The sequence below is a fragment of the Aristolochia californica genome, unplaced genomic scaffold (assembly GCF_029961685.1).
Source record: "Aristolochia californica isolate CCGP_79_NKW_82.1479 unplaced genomic scaffold, dmAriCali1.0.hap1 SCAF_8, whole genome shotgun sequence".
Classification (NCBI taxonomy): Eukaryota; Viridiplantae; Streptophyta; class Magnoliopsida; order Piperales; family Aristolochiaceae; genus Aristolochia; species Aristolochia californica.
The window spans coordinates 5,234,987-5,259,202 of record NW_027182279.1 but is presented as its reverse complement, the minus strand read 5'-3'; the positions used below and the strand labels follow the sequence as shown (position 1 = coordinate 5,259,202).

Genomic DNA, 24,216 nt, shown 5'->3' with positions numbered 1-24,216 from the left:
TTTTAAATATAGGTTGGAGTTCGAACCAGCTCGAGCTCGAACTCAAGCTTGATTCCAATTTTAGGCTGAGCTCGAGTTTAAAATATTTAAATCAAACATATCTCAAACATATGCAAGTTCGAACTATCTCCATGGGTATTTAAAAACTGAAAAATGTATTTCTTTTAATCATATTAATCATATTTCATTGCATACTCGATCTTGTTGGCCTAGGTGGCTTTTCAAGAAGGGATGAATTGAAAATTTCAATTAAAACGTTAATGCCCATGAAGTGCTAAACTAAATTTTGGTAAATAAAATAAAATAATCACATAACGATAAAGAGAAAGATTTTTTGTTCTCCATGTTCCCCTATTGGTAGTCACAGCCCAAGAACTCTAGCTCAAAAAAAATCCACTAATAACTCTATTAGCTAGAAAATACAAACAGATTTCAAACTCTCTTTAAGCCATGTGTATTCTCAAATTACACAATTGATCTCTCCCATAGAGATTCCATATAATTAGATTTAGATTATAGTGGATACTCCCTTTCTAGATTACAAGCTCTAGAATGCTAATTGATCTAGCTTTAAGGTAACTTCTACAAAGAAATTGTATAATACAAAACTATATAAAACATAAACATACAACTTCTTTTTGGAGAGATAGTCTTTCTCCTAGTAAAAGAAAATGAAGATAAAAAGGTAGATTTGGGCAATTTTGAGGGTTTTCTTTTCTAGAGGCTAAAATTAGAATGTGAGGCTCAAAAATAATCTTCCAGAGGTTAGGTATGCCAATGTAAGTTCAATGAATATTGTAAAAAATGTTTGGTAGGATATTTATAAGTTTTTAGTCCAAATTACCCATTTTTTGCCTATTAGGAAAAAGGTGACAAAAACATTGATCAATCAATGAAAAAGGAAAGGTCGATCAATCATATGTAACGACTATATTTTATGAATCCTTAGGCTTATTGATCGATCACATGATCAATCAATGCAATTTCAAGTCTTGAGAAAATAAGTTGATTTTGGCTTTATTGCTCATTTTGGCTCAACTCTGGGTGATCGATATACCCTACATGGTTGATTGATCATGCTTCATACTGCTTGCCATTTCACACTTTGAATGATCTCAATCATGTCAATTGCCTTTTTTTTTAACTAAACTTCTAAGCATTATAAAAATTATCCTAAGGTGTTTTTGCAAGTTTTAACCTCTAATATGTATCAACTAAACACGAGTTTGAAAACATTTATGCCTAAAAGCTCCATAACATAGATGTGCTTAAAAATTGAAGTTTGGTTGGCTATCTACTTACATCCTAGAGTTTTTGAAATGTTCTATTTGACTTGGACTCTTGTATTCAATTTTTTTTTTTTTGTAAGTTCTCCTTCTCAACAACAATCTTCAATGTGTTTTTCCTTCGAGTTTTGATTTGGCAAATTGATTGATCATTATTTTGTCTTGCGTTTTTGCTATAGACCATGTAATATATGTGTTGGATGATATGCGCCTAAAATACACTGATAACACAGTTAATAGCACATTTTTAAGCTACTCATTATGTCATCATTAAAGTAATAAAGATCAACATAATTATACCAATTGGTCTAACATATCCATGTATTATTATGAGCTAATTCTCAAACATTGAACTTTAAACTCTTATTTTTTAAGGATACTCTGTTGTGAATTACTAAACATACATATCCTTGTTACTAGTATCCCATAACAAAAAATAGTATTATAAAAATGTTACTTTAGTTTCAATTGGACCCTACCTTCAATCTAGGTCCATAAGAAAAAGACCTGAAATTGGGTCAAACCTATTTGACCAATGGTTCGTTTGCATTATGGGAAAAGGCCATGACCCTCCTCAGCCTTCCTCCTCTCTCTATTTTTCTATAGAAAGATACAAAGATGGAAGGGGGAGGAGCCCTTCTTTAAACGAGGCAAGGGATCCCTTCCCCTTTCTTCAAACAATGGGGAAAGGGTCCTCACCCATTGTTGACTATGCAAAACTTTTGTGTGGTAGATAAGCTTAAGAAAGATGGGAAGGGGTGGGTTCCCTCTAGTAATAAGTGGTTTCCTTCAATATAACCCTTCTTATTTTAATTTATATTTAAAATTATAACATTGTAATAAGGGAATTTCCCTAAAATACCCATTTAAAATAAATTATTTTCAAAAACATCGACGTCATCAAAATATTTTTAAAACTACCCAACTTTGACTGGTCAAATGCCTATGTGTGCAGTCAAAAGCGACACGTAAGCTTTGACTGCTTATGTGTTGCCAAGTCATCAGTGCAGTAAACATAGATCGACATGTCGTCTACCACGTCATTATTTTACCATGTCATCTGCCACATAAGCTGCCACATCATTAAATAAAAAATTAAATAATTTTTTAAAAAATAAAAAAAATCAAATACATATCGTGCCAAGTAAGCCCTCACTTGTATGTTTTTTCCTCAAAAATTTCTCTTCCTCGATCTTTCTCCTCGCGTCTCCTCTAGCCGTTGCCGTTGTCGCCGCTCGCTCTCCTGCTATCACCGATCGACCTGGCCCTCAACCCACACACCCCCCCCTCCCCCCCTTCTCTTCTCATTATTCTCCGCTCCCCTCTTGAATCTAATTACTGTGTTTAATTACTGTATTAATTTTTTGTGTGAATAACAGTGGATTGGGTTCTGTTTCTGAATGGATCGCACTGTTTTCTGATTCAATTAACCCAACTAGCCTAACTTGCAAATGTGATGAGATCAGTCATGGCAGTTGGATGAATAGTGTTTTATTGCATCGACGTTTTCCGATCTTTAAAAATGACGGAATCTGGTCTATTGTTTTGTTCAATTTTTTAACCTTCATAGACTTTGCTAAACCCTTTTCAATCTGTAGGCTCGATTCGCTAAGGGTGGTAATTATAACTAATTATTTATTTTACTATTTTATTATGTTATAAAAAAGTAACATAAATAAAAATATTAATATTTTGTAAATATTTATTAATTTACCCTTTTATTATTTATCCAATAAATTTCATTTTATAAATATTTTTTTCTCTGTATGCAAGTAAAAAAAGCATCTCTTTATAAATAGTGATGATTTAGTTTAAAATACTTGCTTGAAAATAATTTAATAATATATAATTAATATGTTAACATGATTAATCATATTAATTTCATTTCTATAGGTTTTTATTAGATTTATCATGATTTTAAGTAGAACTTTAAAATTTTATTTGTCAAATAATTAATTTACAAACCAAATTACTTTTAAGTAATCAAAATTATTAATAATTTTGGTTTTTTCTATTTTTGGCTTCGAGACAATAAATTTATTACTTTTCCCAAAGATAAATGTCCAATATTGTAGATATTAGGAAATAAAAAATGTATCTGATTTTTTTTTAAAATTATTTAATTTTTTAATTTAATGACGTGACAACTTATGTGGCAGATGACATGGTAAAATAATAACGTGGTAGACGACGTGTCGATCTTGTTTATTGCACTGATGATGTGGTGACACATAAGCAGTCAAAGCTTACGTGTCGCTTTTGACTGCACACATAGGTATTTGACCAGTCAAAGTTGGGTAGTTTTAGAAATATTTTGATGACGTCGGTGTTTTTAAAAATAATTTATTTTAAATAGGTATTTTAGGGAAATTCCCTTGTAATAACACCTGTGTCAATGGGTGACTCAAATTCAAGTGGACTTAATGCTATGCACTAGGGTACTCTATTAGATCACTTCTCTCTCTTTCTATCTCTCAAGGGGAAAGGAGGGGCAATGGAAGAAGATAAAGAAAAATGACAATTATTTATCTATTAAAGGCATTAAAAAGAATTAAAGAAAGATTAATGAGTAATGGGTTGTATTATATTGTGATTATAAAAAAATTCTATAATTATTCGTTAGCATAAAAAATTAAACATGAAAATCTTTTGCTTTCACCAACCTCATTCCAATCCATTTCTAAATGTTCCTTCCTTTGAAAACTTACATGCATTAAAGCAACTTAGCTGTGAAGTCAAAACTACTTCAAGAAGCTTATTTTTTCCCCTAATTAAAAAACGATAACGTGAGAATGCAAAGGGTTTCCTTCAATCAACGTAATTCTTCCTTTCAACCTTCATATTAATTTTCAACAAAGTCAATATCAATGAACAAACTCCTTTGAAAGTAACATTCTCTTAATTTGTGGGAGATATGAGCCTAAAGCCTAAATTAAGATAACAATCATGGGAGCGAGAAGACAAACTCCACGCGGCGGTCCGCGGTCGCTTCTCCTGGGAAAAAAAGTTTATTTCAAAGATTGCGTCTATGGATTTGTAATCCGCCCTCCTCCCTCCCCCAGAATTCTTTTTCTTCGAAATTCTCTAGCTTTTCCCAACTCCGATCCCAAAGGATTCTCTGTATTTTGTGTCTTTCTTTTCAGGAAACTCAGGTTTTTTGTATTTGTTTTGAGCCTGTGTTTGTTTCTATGTGGGTTCTCTCTTCCTTTTTGGCTTGCCCTAGTCCCTGTTTCTATTTGTTTTTGTGATCATTTAGGATAGTTTGATTGTATTACTTGTTTTCTGTTTGAATTCGATTTATATTGGTTTTTGCGTCGATCTGTTTTAGCTTTTTTTGATGCGAAAGCATCGTGGGCGGAAAGTTCCCGATGTTGCCGCTGTTTGTCGTCATTTAGGGATTTCACTGGCGCTGCACGGTTTCGGTTAATCGGACGGGCGCCATGACGGATTTTGAACCGTTGCAGCAGAAGCAGGAGACTAATGACGTCCGAGCGGAGTTCCGGCGCGGCCTGGAGGAGCTAATGCGTGGGCATTTGGACGATTGTATGTCTCTCACCTCGTGCAGCTCCGCGCGGGACCCGGAGGGCACGGATGAGGATGACTCCGATCCGCTCGTGCGACGTCGACGCCGGTCGGATCTCGAGGGCAATGATCTAGCCGAGTCGTCGGCCGCGCGGCGAAGGCACTCCCGTATTCTCAGCCGCTGGGTTGCCAGGCAGGCGCAGGAGATGATTACCACCATGGAGCGGCGGAACCGGGAGTCGGAGCTCATGGCCTTGGCGGGCCTTCACACTGTCTCAATGCTGGACTCCTCTTTTCTAAGAGAGTCCTCGCAGTCTCCTACTTCCCGTCGGCAGGGGCCTCTTGAGCGCCCTTCGACTCAAGCATCATCTCTTCTCCAAATGTGGCGCGAGCTCGAGGACGAGCACCTGATCAGTCGAGCGCGCGACAGGGCCCGGTCAATAGCCCGCCACAATTCAGGCGATAACAATAGCAATGACAACAGCGGTGCCGCTATAAATCTAGCTAGTGTGACTGAAAGCCCGGCTAATGGGTCACAAGGGGTAGGTTCTGAAGATGCAAGCGAGAGCGAGAATGAATTCTGGGCCCAGACCCAATTGGGTTCGCAAAACGAACGGGTTGATGACCAGAACTCTAGCAGAGAGCAGTCGCCTGATATTGGTGATGGAGAGAGGGAAAGGGTGAGGCAGATTGTACGTGGGTGGGTGAGGGAGAATGGTATAGGTAGTGATCATTCATCTCAGGTTTCTCAGAGGAATAGTGACAGTCAAAGGGCGGAATGGCTGGGCGAGACAGAAAGGGAGAGAGTGAGGCTTGTCAGGGAGTGGGTACAAATGGCTAGCCAGCAAAGCGATGCCCGGGTTAGTAGAGGGGAAGAAAGGGCTGCCTTGGACGCACAGGTTGAGAGAGACCAGGACGAGAATCAACCGGAGCACATCCGAAGAGAGAGGCTGAGATTGCGTGGGAGACAGGCACTCCTTGATTTGCTTGTGAGGATTGAAAGGGAGAGACAGCGGGAGCTTCAGGGTTTGCTGGAGCATCGGGCTGTTTCAGATTTCGCTCATCGGAACCGGATTCAGGTGTGTGGATGCTACTTACGGTCTTTCATCCTTGTCATATGTCCCTTGTACTGATGCAGAAATTAACCTTGACATGATTTTCACTGCATGTATTGCTAATGTCAATCGTAAAATCTCCTTTTCAGTCTCTGCTCAGAGGTAGGTTCTTAAGAAATGAAACATCTATTGAGGATGAGAGACCACCTTCAATGGCTGCGAGGGAACTTGGACAGTTAAGGCAGCGACACACTGTTTCTGGTCTAAGGTAAGTTCCTTTTTTGTCCTTTTTAAACATGCCGATTGTCTTGCATGCTGTTTAAATGGGCTGCCACAAATATAGGTGGTTTTATGCCTAGGCGATATTTTTCTTTGCTGAATGACTTTTAATTATTGCTTTCTTCAAAGTAACGACTTTGATAAGTTTGTTTTATAGTTTATAGATAAGTGACTATTTATTGAGGTAGCTATTACAAAAAAACTATTTATTGAGGTAAGAAATTCTTTTCTCCTGAAACTTGTGTGGAATCCAAAATGAAACTTCTCCTAATTTTTTTTGTGAAAATTCTTAAAATTAAAAGGAAAAGTTTCAGAAACATTTCCGAAGTTTTAATAAATTTTTATTAAAATAGATTAGAAATTTATCATTTTTGAAAAATATATTAAGAATTTATTTGAAAACAAATAAAAATATGAATTTTATTTACTTAATAAAAGTAAGATGTTTCTTAACGAGATGAGTAAAAGGATAAAATGAAAAAAGTGAAGTGTTCCGTTTGGAGAAGTTGTTTAATCAAGTATTTCAAAGTTATTTAATTAAGTGAAATCTACTATATCTAATTAATTATGTTGATTTTATTTGATAATTATTTTAGGTAAGAATTAAATTCAGGTGTTTTTTTTTCCAGTCATTTGTCATAGAACCTAGTCCTTTTTTTTTTTTTTTTTCTGTCTAGTTCATATAATTTTTACATAATGTCATTTTTGTTTGGTCAATGCTTCATAAAAAGTTCTCACATGCTTCATATCTGTTTCTTAGCTTACATTTCCTATGATTTACTTTCACCATGTTTCACATTTTCTGTTTTGCTTCTTGTTATGTTTTCTAATCTGGTAACTGTGTTGGCTTAATTTACATCTTTTGGTTGTGTTCCATAAAAATATCGTTTCTAGTACTTAAATGCTAATACTATTAACTGAGCAGCAACATCTGATCAGTGTCACTACTTAAAAAAAAAAACATCTGATCAGTGTTTTAAATTTTGAAAATCTTTTCTTTTACATATTTCTTTGGTATGTCTACTTCCCTTCCTCTCCTAGATTTCTTTCAATGCCTGATCTTTATTCAGAAGGAAAAATGATCTGCTAGACTACTTTCGGGTTTCATGAGACAGTTTGGATCGGCAGTCTACCTTTCCAGAAATTTTCAACATGTACAAGTAAATTTTAATACTGATGTAGAACACTAAGACTTCATCTTGGCTGCCATTGCTAATTCACCTCAGATTGCTTTGAGACTTATGGTGTTTTTAGCCAGACTATCAAATAAAAAAAAATAGTGTACAAAATGATTAAATACCTGTGAGAAATTCTCATCAAAGGGTAGAAGAGCAGTACATCAAGGCAGAATGTCTGAAACAGTCACTGCACTGTAAGTCTTCTTTTTATGCTCCATAGTGGCATATAACTAAATACATCTTTTAGGATCATAATTTTCCTGAGTGAAAAATTCTCTAGTTTCTTTTAGAAGTACCTCATATACACAAAATATGTATTTTATATTCGACCTTGTTACTGCAATATTGATGGCTCATGAACATGATTTTTACCTTGGCAATTTTATTAGATTTGGGAGTATGCTGGGGATTCTCCTTGCACACAGAAACATTTGATGAACTGGCTTCTGAATTCAAATTATTGCAGCTCAACAATGTCTTCAATCTTTTCCAAAAAGAAAAAAAGGTCTTCAGCCTCTTCGATTGCTTTACTACGAAAAGCCACTCAGCCATGTGTCATCTTCAATATTTTAGAAAGAAGATAAAAGAAAGAAATAGAATGGAGGAGAGAGACTTGTGCAGAACTCAGAATTAGGCAAAAGTTGATTCCTGGTTCACTTTAGACTCCCTGAGTTCTATGAAAATGAGTACAGTTTTCTCTTATTACACAATTTTGACTGCAATTCCTCTATTACAAAATACAAACATTACTAGACTCCCCCTGAAAGAACACTCTTGAATCTTCTCAAAGAAGTGGAGAAGGCATAAAGGAGGATCATTTATGTACTAGTTAACAGGGAAAGTAGGAGGAGAATCTACTTAATCTAAAAATGTAAATTCTTCTCTTTTAATTATAAAATAAAAAGAAATGAAAATCTTTTGGGAAGGGCATCATTTCACTTTCTGTGGAGTTTGTCCAATGTGGTGGTGTCATGATGTTTCTAACTAAACCTTAAATTTGAGTTAAGTTCAAATGACCCAGCTGTTGGTTGAACTTCCAAGTGCTAACACTATAAAATAGCACATTTGGTGAAGATAATAAATAACCCTGGATTGACCTCTCATTTTCGCTTTTGCTGGTTATAAAATACTTTGTAACATACTTTGTGTTAACCTTATTTTTGAGTTGCTTTCATTATAATGCCAGTATGGAAAAAACTACTGAACAAACAAAAGCCATACAAGATTGTCTTGATTTCAGCTTCCACAGAATCAACAAAATAAAGAGGCTCTCATAAATAATTTGTTTGGCCTTCACGATCAAATTCTACTCTTCTTTTGAAAGCTGATTACACATGCAAACTCCCCCTTTACCCATGGTGAGACTTAAAACCCAAGACTTCACACTAGATTCTCCCCCATATGGCCATTGAGCCAAAGGCCCAAGTCACCGGATACTATTTTGGTAGAAAATCGAAACCAAAAGGGGAACATAGAACAACTTTGATTAAATATACACTTTCTGGCTTTCTTAGTTATTTTCTAACCTTTTTATCTTGTCTTGCCTCAGTTGTTAGTAAGATCGAGATTACATAGAGATGATTTCTCTGTCTCTGTATTCCTAATAGATTAGGACTATTTTTTTTTTTTTTTTGAAATGATGTTGATTTTTATTAAGGCAAAAGCCCAAGAGAGCATGTTACAAGGGAGGGAAGTCTTCCCAAACAATGAGAGATTACTGGGAAGTTCCGAATTTTGCTAATTTATCAGCCAAAGAGTTGGTTGGTCTAGGAATGAGATTCCAATGACAATGTGTAGAAGATGCAATATCAGCAATACTATCAGTGATGGGCCAGTGGCACCAAGGGAGGAAGTTGTCCTTGGAACACCAACTAATAACCGTCTTCGAGTTGCCTTCAATGATTAACTTGTCATGGAGACGATCCCTGAAGATTTGGAGGCCGAACAACATAGCACTAACTTCAGCAGTATTAGAATCGACAATGCCCACTGGACCAGCATAAGAAAGAATAGGGTCTCCATTGTGACCTCTGAACACACCACCTGCTCCTGCTGGACCAGGACATCCAATAGCACTACCATCAAAATCCAGATAGCTATTCTTGTAGCTCAGCTGGGGCCAGATGTATGAGAGATCGAATTCCAATTTTCCCGAAGGGAAACCCCCGATAGAGTGGCAAAATCCTTATTTGTATGAAGCCAGCTCGAGATGAGGCCGACGACATGAGAAGCTGTGTTGTCTGGGGTGCTAGCTTTGGAGTTGAATCTTCGATTGTTCCGCTCAAGCCAAATGCATCATGGAACATTTGCAAGATATGTCGAAAGAATTAACTTGCCTAGCCGAGGAAGGAGAATCCCTCGAACAATCTCAAAGGGGCTAAAAAGGTCCTGATGTAGCCCCAGTTGGAGTCCGATTTTTTGAAAGATCTTCATCCAAACTTGCCACGAAAATCCACTATGTAAGAGGACATGCTGGACTGTCTCTTCGCACTCACTGGAAAGGGGACAAGAAAGATCAGGGGCAGTGAAGCCTCTTCTATGAAGGTTGTTTGAAGTAAGAATCTGTTTTCTGATGACTTACTACACGAAGAATTTGATTTTGCTTGGCGCTGAGAGTTTCCAAGCCAGATTCGCCTTGTGCTCATGAGTACTGTAGTCTTGCTTTCTGATATAAGAATAAGCCGAAGTGACAGTGAATCGATCATTATTACTGGGCTTCCAAATCAGCTTATGAACTGAGTGCTCCCAGATAATAGTACTGCTCCTGTTCCGTCGGGGATTAAATGAAGAGGAATCGTTGACTTTTTGCTCTCTACATTAGGACCATTAACTATTGCTCACCTTTTCTTTCATTCGTATTGCTTATAGGATGCCTCCTGAAGTAATGCAACAATTACATGGACATGTCATTATTTGAGTGGTTAATAACTAATATCTGCAAGGCTCCTTTTAATTTTTGTCAGATTTTTTTATAATTTTAATTATATGAAGAAATTCTTTCAACTGAAAAGTTTAATCATAGATCGAAGGGCCCAAGCCGAATTTTGTATCTCATTTGTATATGATTTTTCAGAAAAACAAGGCATGGAGGCAAGTAATGAACTTAAGTTCACTTTGGTCAAGTGGGGTGATGTTGGTCTCCTAAAGCACTGCTGGACTCGGTATTAGGAGCATCAAAATTGTGAATTGAGCCCTTTAAGCTAAATTGCTCTTGAGACTTAGAGCTGAAAAAATGACCTTTGAAAAAGGGTGATTATTTCCACATACCGCCTCTTCTCCAAATCCTTGGAACGTGCTTGTGCCTGATAGGATGGTGAGAAAAAAAATCTGGTTTCAACTAGTGATTTGTTTTTTTATTCTTAATCTTTTTTTAAGATGTTACTTCAATTGAATCCCATTAACATGTCTCACATGTCGTCAACCTGTTAAATCATAGTTTTTCGATATTATTAAAGAAGGGGTTTCCCTACAATGCCTTGTTGTTAGGCACTTCTCTTTATATTTTTAGCCTCTGGGCTTAATAAAGTTACTCTTTTCTCAAATATATATATTGAAACTTTCAACTAGAACAGTTCAACAGAATATATTAGCTAAAATTATTGTGTTGAGAATGAAATGAGGATCTCATCAATAATTGGGCCTTTTGCTCAATGGCTACATATGCTGCTTTCTAGTTTTAGGTCTTGGATTCAAGTTGTACCAGGGGTATTAGGTGTAGTATGTATAATTAACAGAAAAATTGAAGAGCTTACAAAAGTGAAAAAGCAAAGAAAATATAAAGAATTTTAACACAAGTTGGTCCCTACACATTCAGCCATGGCCTTTTTTTGTTGGTGTGTGTGTGTGTGTGTGTGCATGTGCCTTTGCAGTGTTTATGTCTGTTCTTGTTTGTGTCTAATTTGCTTTAGATTGTCCTTTTTAGATGCTTCCAAATGTTCTCTGGCTGCTTGAGTGAATTTACAGTCTGAGGATTAGATTATTGTTGAGTTCATAAATGATTAATGCTTTTTGCTACCACCAGGGAGGGATTCCGTTTCAGATTAGAGAATATTGTTAGAGGTCAAGTAAGCAGCCAATCTGATACTTCCAGTAATCCTAATCTTGGTGGCCCTAGAAATGATCAATCCTCATCAAGTTTGACTGAAAGATCCACTGAAGACCATGAACAAGCTCCTCCTAGGACCCAAGGGACTGATGTGTCTCAAGTCTCCATGGATGAAAATACAAGGGAACTGGAGAGTCACACTAACACACCCAGTGATAGGATTAATTGGCAAGATTCTAGTTTGCAAGGTGTTAGTAGGCAGCGAGAAGTCACAGATGAGCAAAGAGACTGGCAACAATCTACAGAGGTTACATTAAATGAGTGGCAAAATGACCATTCAGATAATGATGGTAGCAACTGGGAGGATAGTGGAGCCCAGGTTTGGCCGGGGGAATCTCTGGAACGTGGCGAGGTTGGAGATGTTAGCAATCATGATGAAGGACAGGAACACTGGCACGCCGACATTCCTCAAGAAGCTATAGATAATTGGCAAGTTGCTGGCCCATCTGGTTCTGCAAGAACAAGAAGGGCAATTCCAGTTAGAAGGGTCAATAGATTCCACCCTCCTGATGATGACAATGTGTACAGTATGGAGCTCAGAGAGCTTGTCAGCAGGTACTTATTAAATTTTTATGTAGATAAAGAATCTTCTGTGATGTTGTTATTCTTTAGTTTTAATTGCTACAATTTATTTATTTGCTTTGATATTTTTTTTCACTGTGGGATGTTTCCTTATTGTGCAGGCGGAGTGTTTCTAATCTGCTGAGAAGTAGTTTTCGAGAAAGTTTAGATCAATTGATACAGTCGTATGTGCAGAGGCAGGGGCGTTCACCTTATGACTGGGATCTGCATAGGGCAATGCCTACCCCTGTAGCCACCGTGCCGAATCAGGGCCGGCAGAGAGATGATCAGAATGATGAGCAATCTGACGCTGTTACTAGACCACCACTTGTTCTGCCATCTCCACCTGTCCCACCACCTCAGCCACTTTGGCATCAGGACATTCATCAAAGTACTTGGCCGAGGCATGGAATGCACCGTTCTGAAATTGTGGGTATTCTTTTTTTTGTTCTCATATAATTTGCTGTTGCTCATGAATCTTCTTACCAGGTGATGGATTTAAATGGAGTCTTTGGCCTTATTGCAGCATGGTCATTGTTTGACTACAATTGGGATGCCACTTGGGTACAACTGTTCTCAGTTTTGGAATTGTGTGTGGGTGTATTCACTGAGAACTTAGCTGCATATTGGTCATTTTTCTGAACCATATCAGTTGATATAAGGTTCTCGTATAATTTTTCCTGCTTTATTTTTCTCTTATTACAGTTTTGTTTTTACTGATCAACATCAATGATTGCATTTACTCCATTGGTATGGTTATAAGAAAGATTTTATTCCACTGGTGAAAAGTTAATGGAACAAAGTAGGTTACTAGTAAATGCTCCTTGAGCCAAATAACCGTTACATTTTCCCTGCTTACTTTCTCTCTCTTCCTTCTCCACTGTTCTCTTTTACATATTTTCTCTATTGTGTGGGTGTGCGTGCATCCATGGGTTCATGTTGCTGCAATATGTGTGAAGAACTAACACGATCTTTAGAGTGAGCCTGCTGGTTTGTCTTACTCTCTTGCCAGAGTTGCTCCTATATCTTGCTGTATGGGACATTAGTGGTGCTCTACATATTGTACTCTTTATCATGATCTTATTCTAAGAGTGTGTGTTTTCTTACAGCACATGTTGTCACCTTGTCTAATATTTTAAACCAATTGGGTTGCTGACATCCAACATTTGTGGGTTTTTGGGGTGACATTGAGTGTATGGTCTATAGACTGTTTTGGCTGTAGGAGTCATAACTAATAGGAGGGAAACTGCAACTTGATCCAGGAATGGGAGATTATTAATGACCTGAAAGCAGACATGGCCAAGCTTCAGCAAGGTATGAGCCATATGCAGCAAATGTTAGAAGCCTGCATGGACATGCAGCTTGAGTTGCAGCGTTCAGTAAAACAGGAAGTTTCTGCTGCTTTAAATCGCTCTTCAGGGGGACGAGGTCAGTACATTTTCAGCATTTAAAGGTTCATTTATTAAAAAAGTGAACTTTAAGCAGTATTTTTCTGCTTCCATAGATGAATGGTTTTTGGAATGAGCACAATTTTATTTTTTACTATTGTGGTTGTCATCCTCAAGAGAGTATTGTTTTTACTTCTTTGTTGTCTATTGGTATGGACTGCAAAAAGAAAGTCAAACTTCCTAGATGCAATTTATCTGGATTTAGTTTCATGAATCCCAATCTTATTTCTATTCCTATGCTATTTATTAGGTATTTTCACCAAATTATGTTTTGGTGTGCTTGTCATTCTTATGCGACCTAGAATAGATGCTTACCTATTTTTGTCAAAGTATCTCAAATCAAATGTCAGCATGAATTTTTTCCTATAGTGTGTAGTTAATCTTATTGTGTAGACCATGAACTCATAGGGGAAGAATGCTATCCATGATAACTTGCTGACAAGAAATATGTCTTTAGCTCAGGTTTCAACTCAATTGTTAACAGTGTCCAAAGTTTGTTGCCCAGGGATTAGGAGAATTACAATGGACAAAAATCTCCTCAAATGAGTGGTTCAATTTCTTGGGTGGAGAGGATGGGAATGCTCTTCAATCCCAGAGCCCTACAATAAAAAAAATATTTGCTTATTGAACAGCTTAACAAAATGAAGGCTCCTACAATAACAAAAATATATGCTTATTGAACAGTTCAACAAAATGAAGGAGAGCACAAGTAGCTTACTCAGCACTGTAACCAATTACAAATCCAGGTCAAGCAGCTCCTGGATTCCCCATAGAATTGCTCCCAAAGTTTAATTTGAGTAATCTAATGCTGGAGATTCTGAAGAGAAAGAATGAAGTGAAATGATCTTTTGAATGTGAGTGAGCTTGCAAAACATGGGCATGATTTAGGTAGTGAAGGATGGAAGGTCTTTTAAATGCTTGACTGCCTTAGAATGGAGTGTCTACTATTTAAAGCATCCGCAGGAGCTGGAAGAGTTGTTGAAGGTCAGCTACCCCTAGAGTGCAGTCATAGCCAACTTACAGAGGATGTTTCCAGCTGAAAGAATGGGCCGCAATGACATTGAATGAGGAAATCTGAAAAAGCAGGTTAATTTCAGAGATTGCTGTTTGCCTTCCCTAGACTGATGCATTTTGTTGAGGGTGGATAAACAGAGACAAAATATGATGGGGCTTATTGCTGCAAAGAATAACAACAGAAAAAATGCAAGGAGGAGAGCAGAATTACTTTAGTGTCACCCATGTCAAGGCGTTGACAAGTTACACTACCTCGCTAAAGGCTTCTCTGGTTGAGTTGGCTATCCTTGGCATATGTTGCTAAGAAATTGTTAAGGGGCATGTCACACTTGAATCTTTTTGTGCATGTGAATTTTTCTCCAAGCGGGAGAGGATATATATATATATTTTCAAGAGGGTCTGACTAAACCAAGGGTTTGATTCCTTTTTTATGATGAATAGCTTTGCTAGCTCTGTTAAGGACCTAGCCAATACTACCCAAAAGACCGGTTTGTTAGGAGTGGAAGACATATGTACTTAACCCAGGACCATAACAGTACACCCTGCCATCCCAAGCCGACGACCACGGCGGCAATAACACAACAACGCTTGCCGGTGGAGGGATCTCATAATCCCTGCCGGCGTCACGCCAGGGGCGTGTGGTCCACCTGCGCCGTGTAATCGCGGGAATTCGAAGTCAGGACGTAGCGCCTGCTTTGATACCAAATGTTAAGCACCTAGCTAATACTACCCAAAAGACTGGCCTGTTAGGAGTGGAAGACATAGGTACTTAACCCAGGACCATAACAGTACACCCCGCCCTCCCAAGCCGATGACCACGGCGGCAATAACACAACAACGCTCATCGGTGGAGGGATCTCATAATCTTTGCCGGTGTCATGCCAGGGGATTCGAAGTCGGGACGTAGCGCCTGCTCTGATACCAAATGTTAAGCACCTAGCCAATGCTACCCAAAAGACCGGCCTGTTAAGAGCGGAAGATATAGGTACTTAACCCAGGACCATAACAAGCTCCTTGCATATTCTCTCTTTTGATGAAATTCACACTTAAAAAAATGGCTAAGAAAACCCCTGGAGCATGAATGAACCAAGAGCTACAGTTGCAATTTGACTTGAGGTGAATTGTTAGAGAGAATCAGGGAGCAAGATGTGTCAGCCCAGTGGATCTTCAAGTACGACTGTAATGCAGAGGTAACTTTGAATTGCTGAAGCTGCCTCTTGAACAGAGAAACTAAGAAGATGGAAGAGAATATGAACAATATGAGTTACATAGTCTGTTAACATGCATAACGACTCTGCAGGGGGGAGTTATTTGCCTTAGGGAAGAAAGTACGATTCACTTATTCTTCTATTAGGCATCAGAATCTCCAGTGGAGGGTTATTGACTTGAATCTCTCTCTTGTGAGGCAATCACATGTGAAACCTCTTTCTTGGGTGGCATCCATGAATAAAGATTCAGTGGTAAATGGCAGCAGTCGGCAACCATAAGTGAAGATTCAGCAATTATGTCTGGTAAATGGCAGCAGGTGTTGAGCTTAACTGGCAATGCTGTTTGGGTTATCTGAGAGACATTTGGACATGGAAGCCATTGTGTACTAACCAGCGAATTTGGCTTGTCCTTTCTTCATCTTTTGAGGATATAGAAAGCAGACCCTGAAGCCTCAGAATTATAGAGGGCCTGCCTGAATGTAAGCTCTAATACACTTGCTGGCCACAGAAATATCTGTGGAGGCATGCTGGTCCTAACAATTCTGAACTAGGTTGGAGATTGCTAACATAGAAAAGGACCTAGCCTATTTCAAGTATCATCCCTGAAATGGACCTAAAAACCTTATGGAATCCCACTCTTAGATTGCTTTTGCATCTGCTTCCAGGTTATAACTCTCCATAGACGGATATTTGATTGAAAGGGAATATCAGAGGGTCCAAATAGAAGGAAAGCAGGGAAGGGGCGGTGGTCTTTTTGGAGCAACCGATTCCCTTCTATAAGGCTTGCTTTCTGATGCATGTATCCTTTCTATAAGATTTACTTTCCTGATACATATTTCCTTTCTATTCCTTCCTGATACTTGTCTCCATAGTCACTCAGATGATAAACCTGTTCTTATTTACTTTCCTGATACACATCTCATAATCATTTAGATCATCTATGTACCGTGAGAAAAATGGCAAAAGTCTAATAAATGTGTTTTTTTTTAAAAGGTCTAATTATAAAAAGTGTTAGTAATCTCATTCTTGTAGATCGTGCAACCCTGTTGACATGGATAGAGGTGATACTTTTTCTCATTTTGTGGGTTGAGGCTATAACATTTGAAACTTAGTGTCAACTTCAGCTTCCTTATTCAATTTACCCAGTCCATTGCTTTCAATCTGGTCTTTTAAAATATCCTTGTCAACATTTCCAAAGGGGTAAAATTCTCCTGATTCTTCCTCTTGTGTCAATAGTTTGGATTCTAGGGACTGTGCTACCTTCATGCTCATTAACTGTTGAAGTAGTTTGAGTGGTATTCTATATAATTATTAGAGTGAGTGGCATAAGCTGTAATCAGTGGTTAGTTTAAGTATTCTTTTTGATTCTTATATATTAGGACATCCATGCCCCACCTATATAAATAAGAAACAGAGGGGGAGGAGCTCATTCACGTGCTCTCTCTTAACCCTTAAAATTTCTCTCTTTTGCCTTCTCCTTCTCATCTTCTTTTATCTTCTTCCTTTTTTCTTCTTCTTCAAACAAAGTTATCCATGGATTAAACCCTAGACTTCAACAAACCTTACAAGAGAGCTCTTGTCTCTTGCTCCGTATTTTTGCTTTAAGGAGGTAGAGCTTCTTAAGAAAGTGGTTACAAAGGCTCTAATCTTCTTATGGCTCCATTGTTGCTCTAAAGAGGATGGAAGCCCTCAATGGAGCCTCAAGATCTGAAAGTAAAACAATGAGGACTATGAATCCTTGCAGAGATCAATGAAGATATGGGCGGTGATATCATGGGTGAGGATTGGCACAGGCTGCAAAATTTGGGAATTTGAATCAACTGGTGTTCATTAGCAAGGAAACAATGTATTTTTGGCTTGATTGGATTCTTTTGCTATTTGGCGAAGTGTAGCAAGCTTCCAGGAGGGCGATTTTGCAAAGGCTGCAAGCATGTAAAAGTGTATTTGTAAAGTTGAGGCCTGTTTTGGTGTGTGTGATTCTGATACTTAAGAGTTTGTGACGGATGTGTGCTGGTATATATGACCATAAATTTTCTGATACTTGAGTTCTTTAAAGTCAAGTGGATTTCAATATGTTGGTTGACAGTTGCAGCTGATTGACCTTTTTCTGGAAAATCTTTATATTCGTTGTTTCCATTTGTTTATTAATGAATCATTTTGTTTCTTACAGGGAAAACATTAATGCATCACTTCACCCTAAATCCTAAACCATTTAAATATGCTAATTTGTCGCAGGTGTTGGGGAAGAGTCATCGGAGGATGGATCAAAATGGGCTCACGTTAGAAAAGGGAACTGTTGTGTTTGCTGTGACAATCACATTGATTCTCTGTTGTACAGGTTTGATTTTTAATTTGTTCTCACATTGATTCTCTGTTATTCTTTTGCTCCTTCTCCTTCGCAGGTGTTTTGCTTTGGTCGCAGGCCTCTCCTTGTAGCAACTCTACAATTGTGTACTTTTTTCTTGAGCTAAATCCCTGTTCTCATGTGCAGATGTGGGCACATGTGTACTTGTTCCAGATGTGCAAATGAATTGGTTCGAGGAGATGGCAAGTGTCCACTGTGCCGTGCACCCATTATTGAGGTGATCCGAGCTTACTCCATACTGTAAATAGAAAAGCAAGAAAAGGAAAAGAGAGTTGATGATGTTAGAGACAACCAAGAGGATGATAATTTGGCCTCCAAGTTCTATTACTTCTCTGTTGTTTCTAATTCTTTTGGGTTAAATTTCTTTGTACGACTAGAATAACAAACGGCACCTTGCAATTCATCATTCTTGCTCAATAAAATACCCAGTCTTAACTTTGATGATTCAATGGCGGAACTATCCAAACACTCATTTTGCTCAGGCAGAATATGGACTTACCTTTTTTAATATTTATTTTTAGAATTTCAGAACGAGAGACTCCAGATCTGGTTGAACCAAAGTTATAACGACCGCCTGAGAGAATTTTGGCAAGTGTTAAGCGCTTCTCAATTCTTCATGTATCTTTGATCTCCTACCTTATCTGTCATCATGCAAGTAAAACAAAAGAGAAAAAGTTAAAAATATTTTAGGTGATGAGGTCTGATCTCTAAAGAGTTTTCTGGTTCCATCTCTGCACATAAACTTGATTTGAACCTCACTTAATTTGGCAGATGCTCTAGAACACCCTTGGTTGACTATCTTTAATTTTATTGCTAACTTCTACTTGACTCTTGACAAGAAGGTTTGATCCCATATTATGTGTGATAGATCCAATAATAATTAATCGCAAACGAGTGGTAAAGATGATTTCTTGTTGCAACCTTTATTGCATTAATTCAGTTGGGCTTGGGGCTAACTTGAGATTTGATGTATTGTGAGTATAATAAAGTTTCTCCTTCCCAACAAACAAAGTTTTGACACACCAAAGCTAAGAAAAATTTTCGTAAAATTTTCTCTATCAAAAAGTTCTCATCTCCCAAAAGTCTTCTCTTAACCGTATTAGGGATTTATGGTATGGTAGATGTGGTTGAACCACCATACTTTTTCTGTTACTTGTCTTCTCCTTCTCCCCTAACCCATGTAAGGGAGAAGAACACTTTGACAAGACCTTTTCTTCTTCCCATGAGATAATGACACCTCATTTTATCCATTTGAAGTAGTGTCACTTCTTTCCTTCAGGTAGAGTTTTCCTATGATACCATATATCACCCATGTACCACTTCCTTTGCTTGGGTGGAATTTTCTTGTAATGCCACATGTGGTGCTTAAGTGGCCTTCTTATCTAATTTAATTTTGTTGGTGGCCTTGTTATAATCCACTTCTCTTAATCATCGATTATAAGTTATGATCTTAGTAATTGATCCAGGTTTTACGAAAATTATGATTTTAACAATTGATTGACTATTTGACAAAACCTATTTGTGTTGACCATTGGGAGCTTTGATTTTTATCATCAATCAATTGGCAATCATGTTCCTTCAATCTTGATCACTGATCAAAGTCAACAATCTAGACTGTTGATTGGGATTCTGCCCTTTCAAGACTTTATCATGTGGATGGAGGCTTGAAGCAAATGCTCGATAAAAATATCATTTCCTGTTTGAATCAAAATCTTTCAACAAATTATATTTCTCAAGGTATGATTGATCATCAATACAATTAGGTTTATCGATTATGCTTCCAAGAGACAACACTCAGTTGCATTCTCCACTTTCGAAGAAGTTGAGTACATAACATGTGGAAATTGTTGTGTTCAACTTCTTTGGATGAAACAACAACTAGATGATTACGATTTAGAGCAAAATGAAATTTCAGTCCATTATGACAATATGAGCGCCATAAGCCTAAACAAGAACCCGGTTCACCACTTTCAATCAAAACACGTGTATTAGACATCATTGTATCAGAGAGTAGGTCCAAACCAAGGTTATTAGAATTGGGTTTGTTCCCATTGAAAATCAAATAACGGACATTTTTACCAAACCATTAGGACTTGACCATTTCTCTAAGCTTCGAGTACAACTAGGTATGAGCAACCCACCTTGATTCACATCAACTGAAAAACATGAGCTTAATGAATGCATCCCATGGTTATTGTGCTAAAAGAGTGAAATAGAAATCAAAAGATCACATTTCAGTCACTCTGTTAAGGTCATTGATCGATCAACTAAATCGAAATAGAATGATCAATCATTCACAGCGTGTAGGGGAGAAGATGAAGAGCCAAATTCGAATTTTTAACCCATCCCAACGATTTTTTAGAGCTCAATTAACTAAAATCCCTATTTCACTTTTTTTTGAGAGATTTCTCTTCATATCTGAGGCTAAAACTCTCATTCCATCACTTTCTCTCTCAAAACTGCATCGAGCAACATGGTATGAACGAAGGTCACGACAAAGAAGAAGACATCAAGAAAGGACAATGATGTATGCGAAGAAATGCCTAAAAGGAGAGAGTACTTCCGTACTTGAACAAAAAGAGAGGTATTTCTCTGTTTTATTTCCAAAAAGTGTCGTTGAACCAAGAAAATTTGATATTTCCTTTTGTGAAAGGGAAATAGAAGATTTTGGAGAGCTCTTCCAGCCTTACATAGGCTTTTTGGAGAGAGAGGAGCCCATGTGTCCCCTTCTAGTGAAGCCATTTTAGATGAACTTAGAAATTGTTGGGCCTCATAGTCTAAATATTTCTTCTTATATGAAGAAAACACCCATCTCCATTCAATCTCTCTCTCTTTGAATAATTTACTTAGCTCCACCGTCATAGGCATGGCAAGATATATAAAGGAAAATTGGCCAATGGATCTCCATGAGGACCTCTCTCAAAATATACGGGTTGCAATTTTTACTTTCTTTGGATAGACGATAAGGAGTTCCTACGAGGTGAGGGTACGGGACCTCACCATGCCAAAGAGAGTCGCCATGAAAATAGTGACTCGTGTTTTGAATCCCAAGATGGAAACCCTCTCTTGGATCACAACAACTGATATGTTCTAGTTGATGGCTATCTTTCATGGCCAGTAGGATGGTCGATATAGCTATTAACTCAAAGGCAGACAATCTACCGTTCACACAAGGGATTATTGCCATCCTTGTCCATAATGGCATAGACCTCTTGGATGAGGTGTCCATGGGCATTACTAGGAAGATATCCATAGGAGAAGTAAAAGTTGAAAACTTTGGGTTTGCCAAGTGGTGTGGATAGTGGATTTACATGGATAAGATACCCAAGGAGACAACCCCACAACAAGCCACTTCCGGATATGAGATGAGTCCTGAGCCTCCCGCAGAGCAATATGAATTTGGAAGGAGGAGACAAATGGAAGAAGGCACATCATCGTCTCCTGATCAGCTCTCTACTCTTGTAGAAGCGAACAATGATGGGCTACTCAAGTAGAAATTTTATCCCTCTTCAACGAGATGACGACACGATGGCAGAGGATCGAACAATAGTTTGATATTATCCCCAACCGACTCCCGCCTTCATCCTAGTTGACCAAGGATCCAATTTTTTATTCCCATGTACATGATTGTACTTGTATTTTCTTCATTTTAATAACTTGCAAATCTTGTATTTCAGATAACCTTCAAGAGCATCTCAAGGTTTAAAGCATAAAAACCAAAATGAAGACATCAAGTACAAAATAAAGAACATCTTTTGAAGAGGCACCCAGTAGGAAGAAGTCAACATGAAGACTCGAGTTCAAGCTTCAAAAGACAAATAGTTAAAATCAATCAATTTATATAAGAGAGTATTTTAACTCCTATTCATTAAGTACTTGTGAAGATCGGAGCTTTAGGATATTAAATTGCATATACATGTTTAGAATCATCATACATATCACTTAGAAACATGTTAAAACACTTGGAGAGAAATTCTCATGCTTTAAAAGGACATATAATTTTATCTGGCATTGGAATAGTCAACCAGTCACTGACTATGATCGATCATCCAGAACTATGCAGGCTAGAAATATAAATCATGCTCGATCAACCATAGCCGATTGATTGATCATCCATGATATTGGACATTTCATGCTATAGCACATGATCGATCATCCAATAGAGATTGATCGATCATAGTTGTCCAAGCAAGCTGAATTAAGATAGAATGATCGATCACCCCACTCGATTTGATGGATCGGTCAAAACCTTGCCAGTAAGGGACTTCAAGTATGATCGATCAAATGAAAATACACTGATTGATCATACTTGTATTGCACAGTTAGAGGGAATCTTGATTGATCAATCGACCTCTAGCAATGATCGATCAACTTAACTTTTCTGGAGCAAAGATAATATATTGATCGATCAGTCCATTGATTAATAAGTCACTGTCTGACAGAAAAATAGCTGTTATGATCGATTGATTGATCAATTACTTACTAGTGATCTATCAATCAATGGTCTGGTTTTTGCCAACAGGCAAATAACATCTAGTTTGACTTGGGGAAGATATAAATACCCCACCAAACCATGAGTAAAGAGAGGCATGAGCATTTATTGGCATATATTCCAGCCACAAAACTTTATCTTGAAAATTCCCTTTCACAAAGTGCTTAAGAGAGAAAGAGAGTGATCCCACCTTGCAAAACCTTCATCTCTTTTGATCATCCTTGCATGCATATTAGTACAAACACCTTGATCATTCTAAAATGTGCTACAAAGGAGGAAAAAACTTAAGATATCTCAAGAAGAAGCATTTCTCCAAGTAAGGGGTGTAAAGTTTTCCCTTTCTTTTATGTAATTGTGAGAGGTTAATCTAGAACCTAATAAACTAGATAGAAAGGCCTAACTAGAGCTAGAATCTTTCAACAATCTTTCGGGGAGATTGGATTGTATGAAAATTGTGTATTGAGCCACATGTGGCTGAAGAGAGACGAAGTCTCTTTGTAATTTTCAAACTATTAGAGCGTAATAGTGGAAAATTTCCCAAGCAAGGGTTCTTGTATGATGACTATCACTAGGGGAATATCAAGAACAATTTTTTTTCCTATGGTGTGTGCATGTCTATGTTTATATTGAATTTCTTATATGCATGATATTTTATTAACTTGTACAAATCAGTTTTAATTTGAATATCTCAATTCACCCCCCTCTTGAGAAGTCACCTAGGCCAACAAACTATGCAAGCCAAAATATAAAGCATGATCGATCAACCATAGTCGATTTGTCGATCATCCCACCTGATGGATCATCTTTGTCAAGGCAAGCAAATTTCACATGGCCATTTCATGCTATAAAGCATGATCGATCATCCTACTTGATTGATCAATCATCTCTGGCAAGGCAAACAAATTTCATGTGGGATGATTGATCAGTCAGAACCTTGCTAGTAGGGGACATAAAGAATGATCAATCATAGGAAAATATACTGATTGATCATAATTATAATACACAACCAAAGGGAATTTCAATTGATCATTCATCTACTAGAAATGATCAATCAACTTAACTTTTCTAGACCAACAGTAACATATTGATCAATCAATCCATCAATCAATAAGCCACTATCTGACAGAAAAGTAATCATTATGATCGATCAATCGCTTTTAAGTGATCAATCAATCAAAGTACTAATTTTTGAAAACAGTTAAATAATGGCTAGTTTGAGTTAACGAAGCTATAAATGAAACTTAGAATTCCATGATATATATTATCAAGGTAGAAGAGATTTAAGGGGTGAGAAGAAGGAGAAGAGTTGTGGAGAGAAGGTTTAGGAGAAGATGAAGAAGAACGACGAAGTTGGGGGAGAGAGGATGGAGAATGAGGGGTGTGTTCAGTGCAACACACCCTCCCATTAACCTTTATTTATAGATATCAAGAGTACATAAATTATAAGTATACCCTTCACCCTATCAAGAGTGAAGAAAAGATGAAGAACATAAGATATTTACAACAATACTACCTAAGTTTGTTTATGACTTTCAAGACTCTCCCTCAAGCTGGTGGTGAAAACCATCATATTACCCCAACTTAGTACATGCAGTGGAGAGAATTATGGAAGTGATTGACTTTGTGAACATATCAGTAAGTTATCTATGAGTTGAGACATGTTTAAAGTTTATGATCCTTGCTTACAACTTTTCTCTCACAAA

General features: G+C 37.5%; 1 protein-coding gene across 2 annotated transcripts; it reads left to right on the top strand.

Moving 5' to 3' along the window:
• The first annotated feature begins 4,242 nt into the window (after positions 1-4,242).
• On the top strand, positions 4,243-18,508 carry LOC137939205 (uncharacterized). 2 transcript variants are annotated; one of them, XM_068784429.1, is made up of 7 exons: positions 4,245-5,887; positions 6,013-6,131; positions 11,342-11,980; positions 12,109-12,415; positions 13,249-13,414; positions 17,892-17,994; positions 18,148-18,508. In XM_068784429.1, exons 1-7 carry the CDS (start codon positions 4,727-4,729, stop codon positions 18,263-18,265), a joined length of 2,613 nt encoding a protein of 870 aa, XP_068640530.1. In that variant the 5' UTR covers positions 4,245-4,726; the 3' UTR covers positions 18,266-18,508. The 2 variants fall into 2 exon arrangements, with proteins under 2 accessions (XP_068640531.1, XP_068640530.1); XM_068784430.1 differs by lacking the exon at positions 13,249-13,414 and having other exon boundaries at positions 4,243-5,887.
• The last annotated feature ends 5,708 nt before the right edge of the window (positions 18,509-24,216 follow it).

What these genes read in the sequence shown, in the direction of transcription:
- LOC137939205 (XM_068784429.1), top strand. Translation starts at nt 4,727, where the DNA reads ATGACGGATTTTGAACCGTTGCAGCAGAAGCAGGAGACTAATGACGTC. An exon ending in CTCATCGGAACCGGATTCAG is followed by an intron (nt 5,888 to 6,012) that starts GTGTGTGGATGC and finishes TCTCCTTTTCAG; the next exon opens with TCTCTGCTCAGAGGTAGGTT. An exon ending in ATTGATTCTCTGTTGTACAG is followed by an intron (nt 17,995 to 18,147) that starts GTTTGATTTTTA and finishes TCTCATGTGCAG; the next exon opens with ATGTGGGCACATGTGTACTT.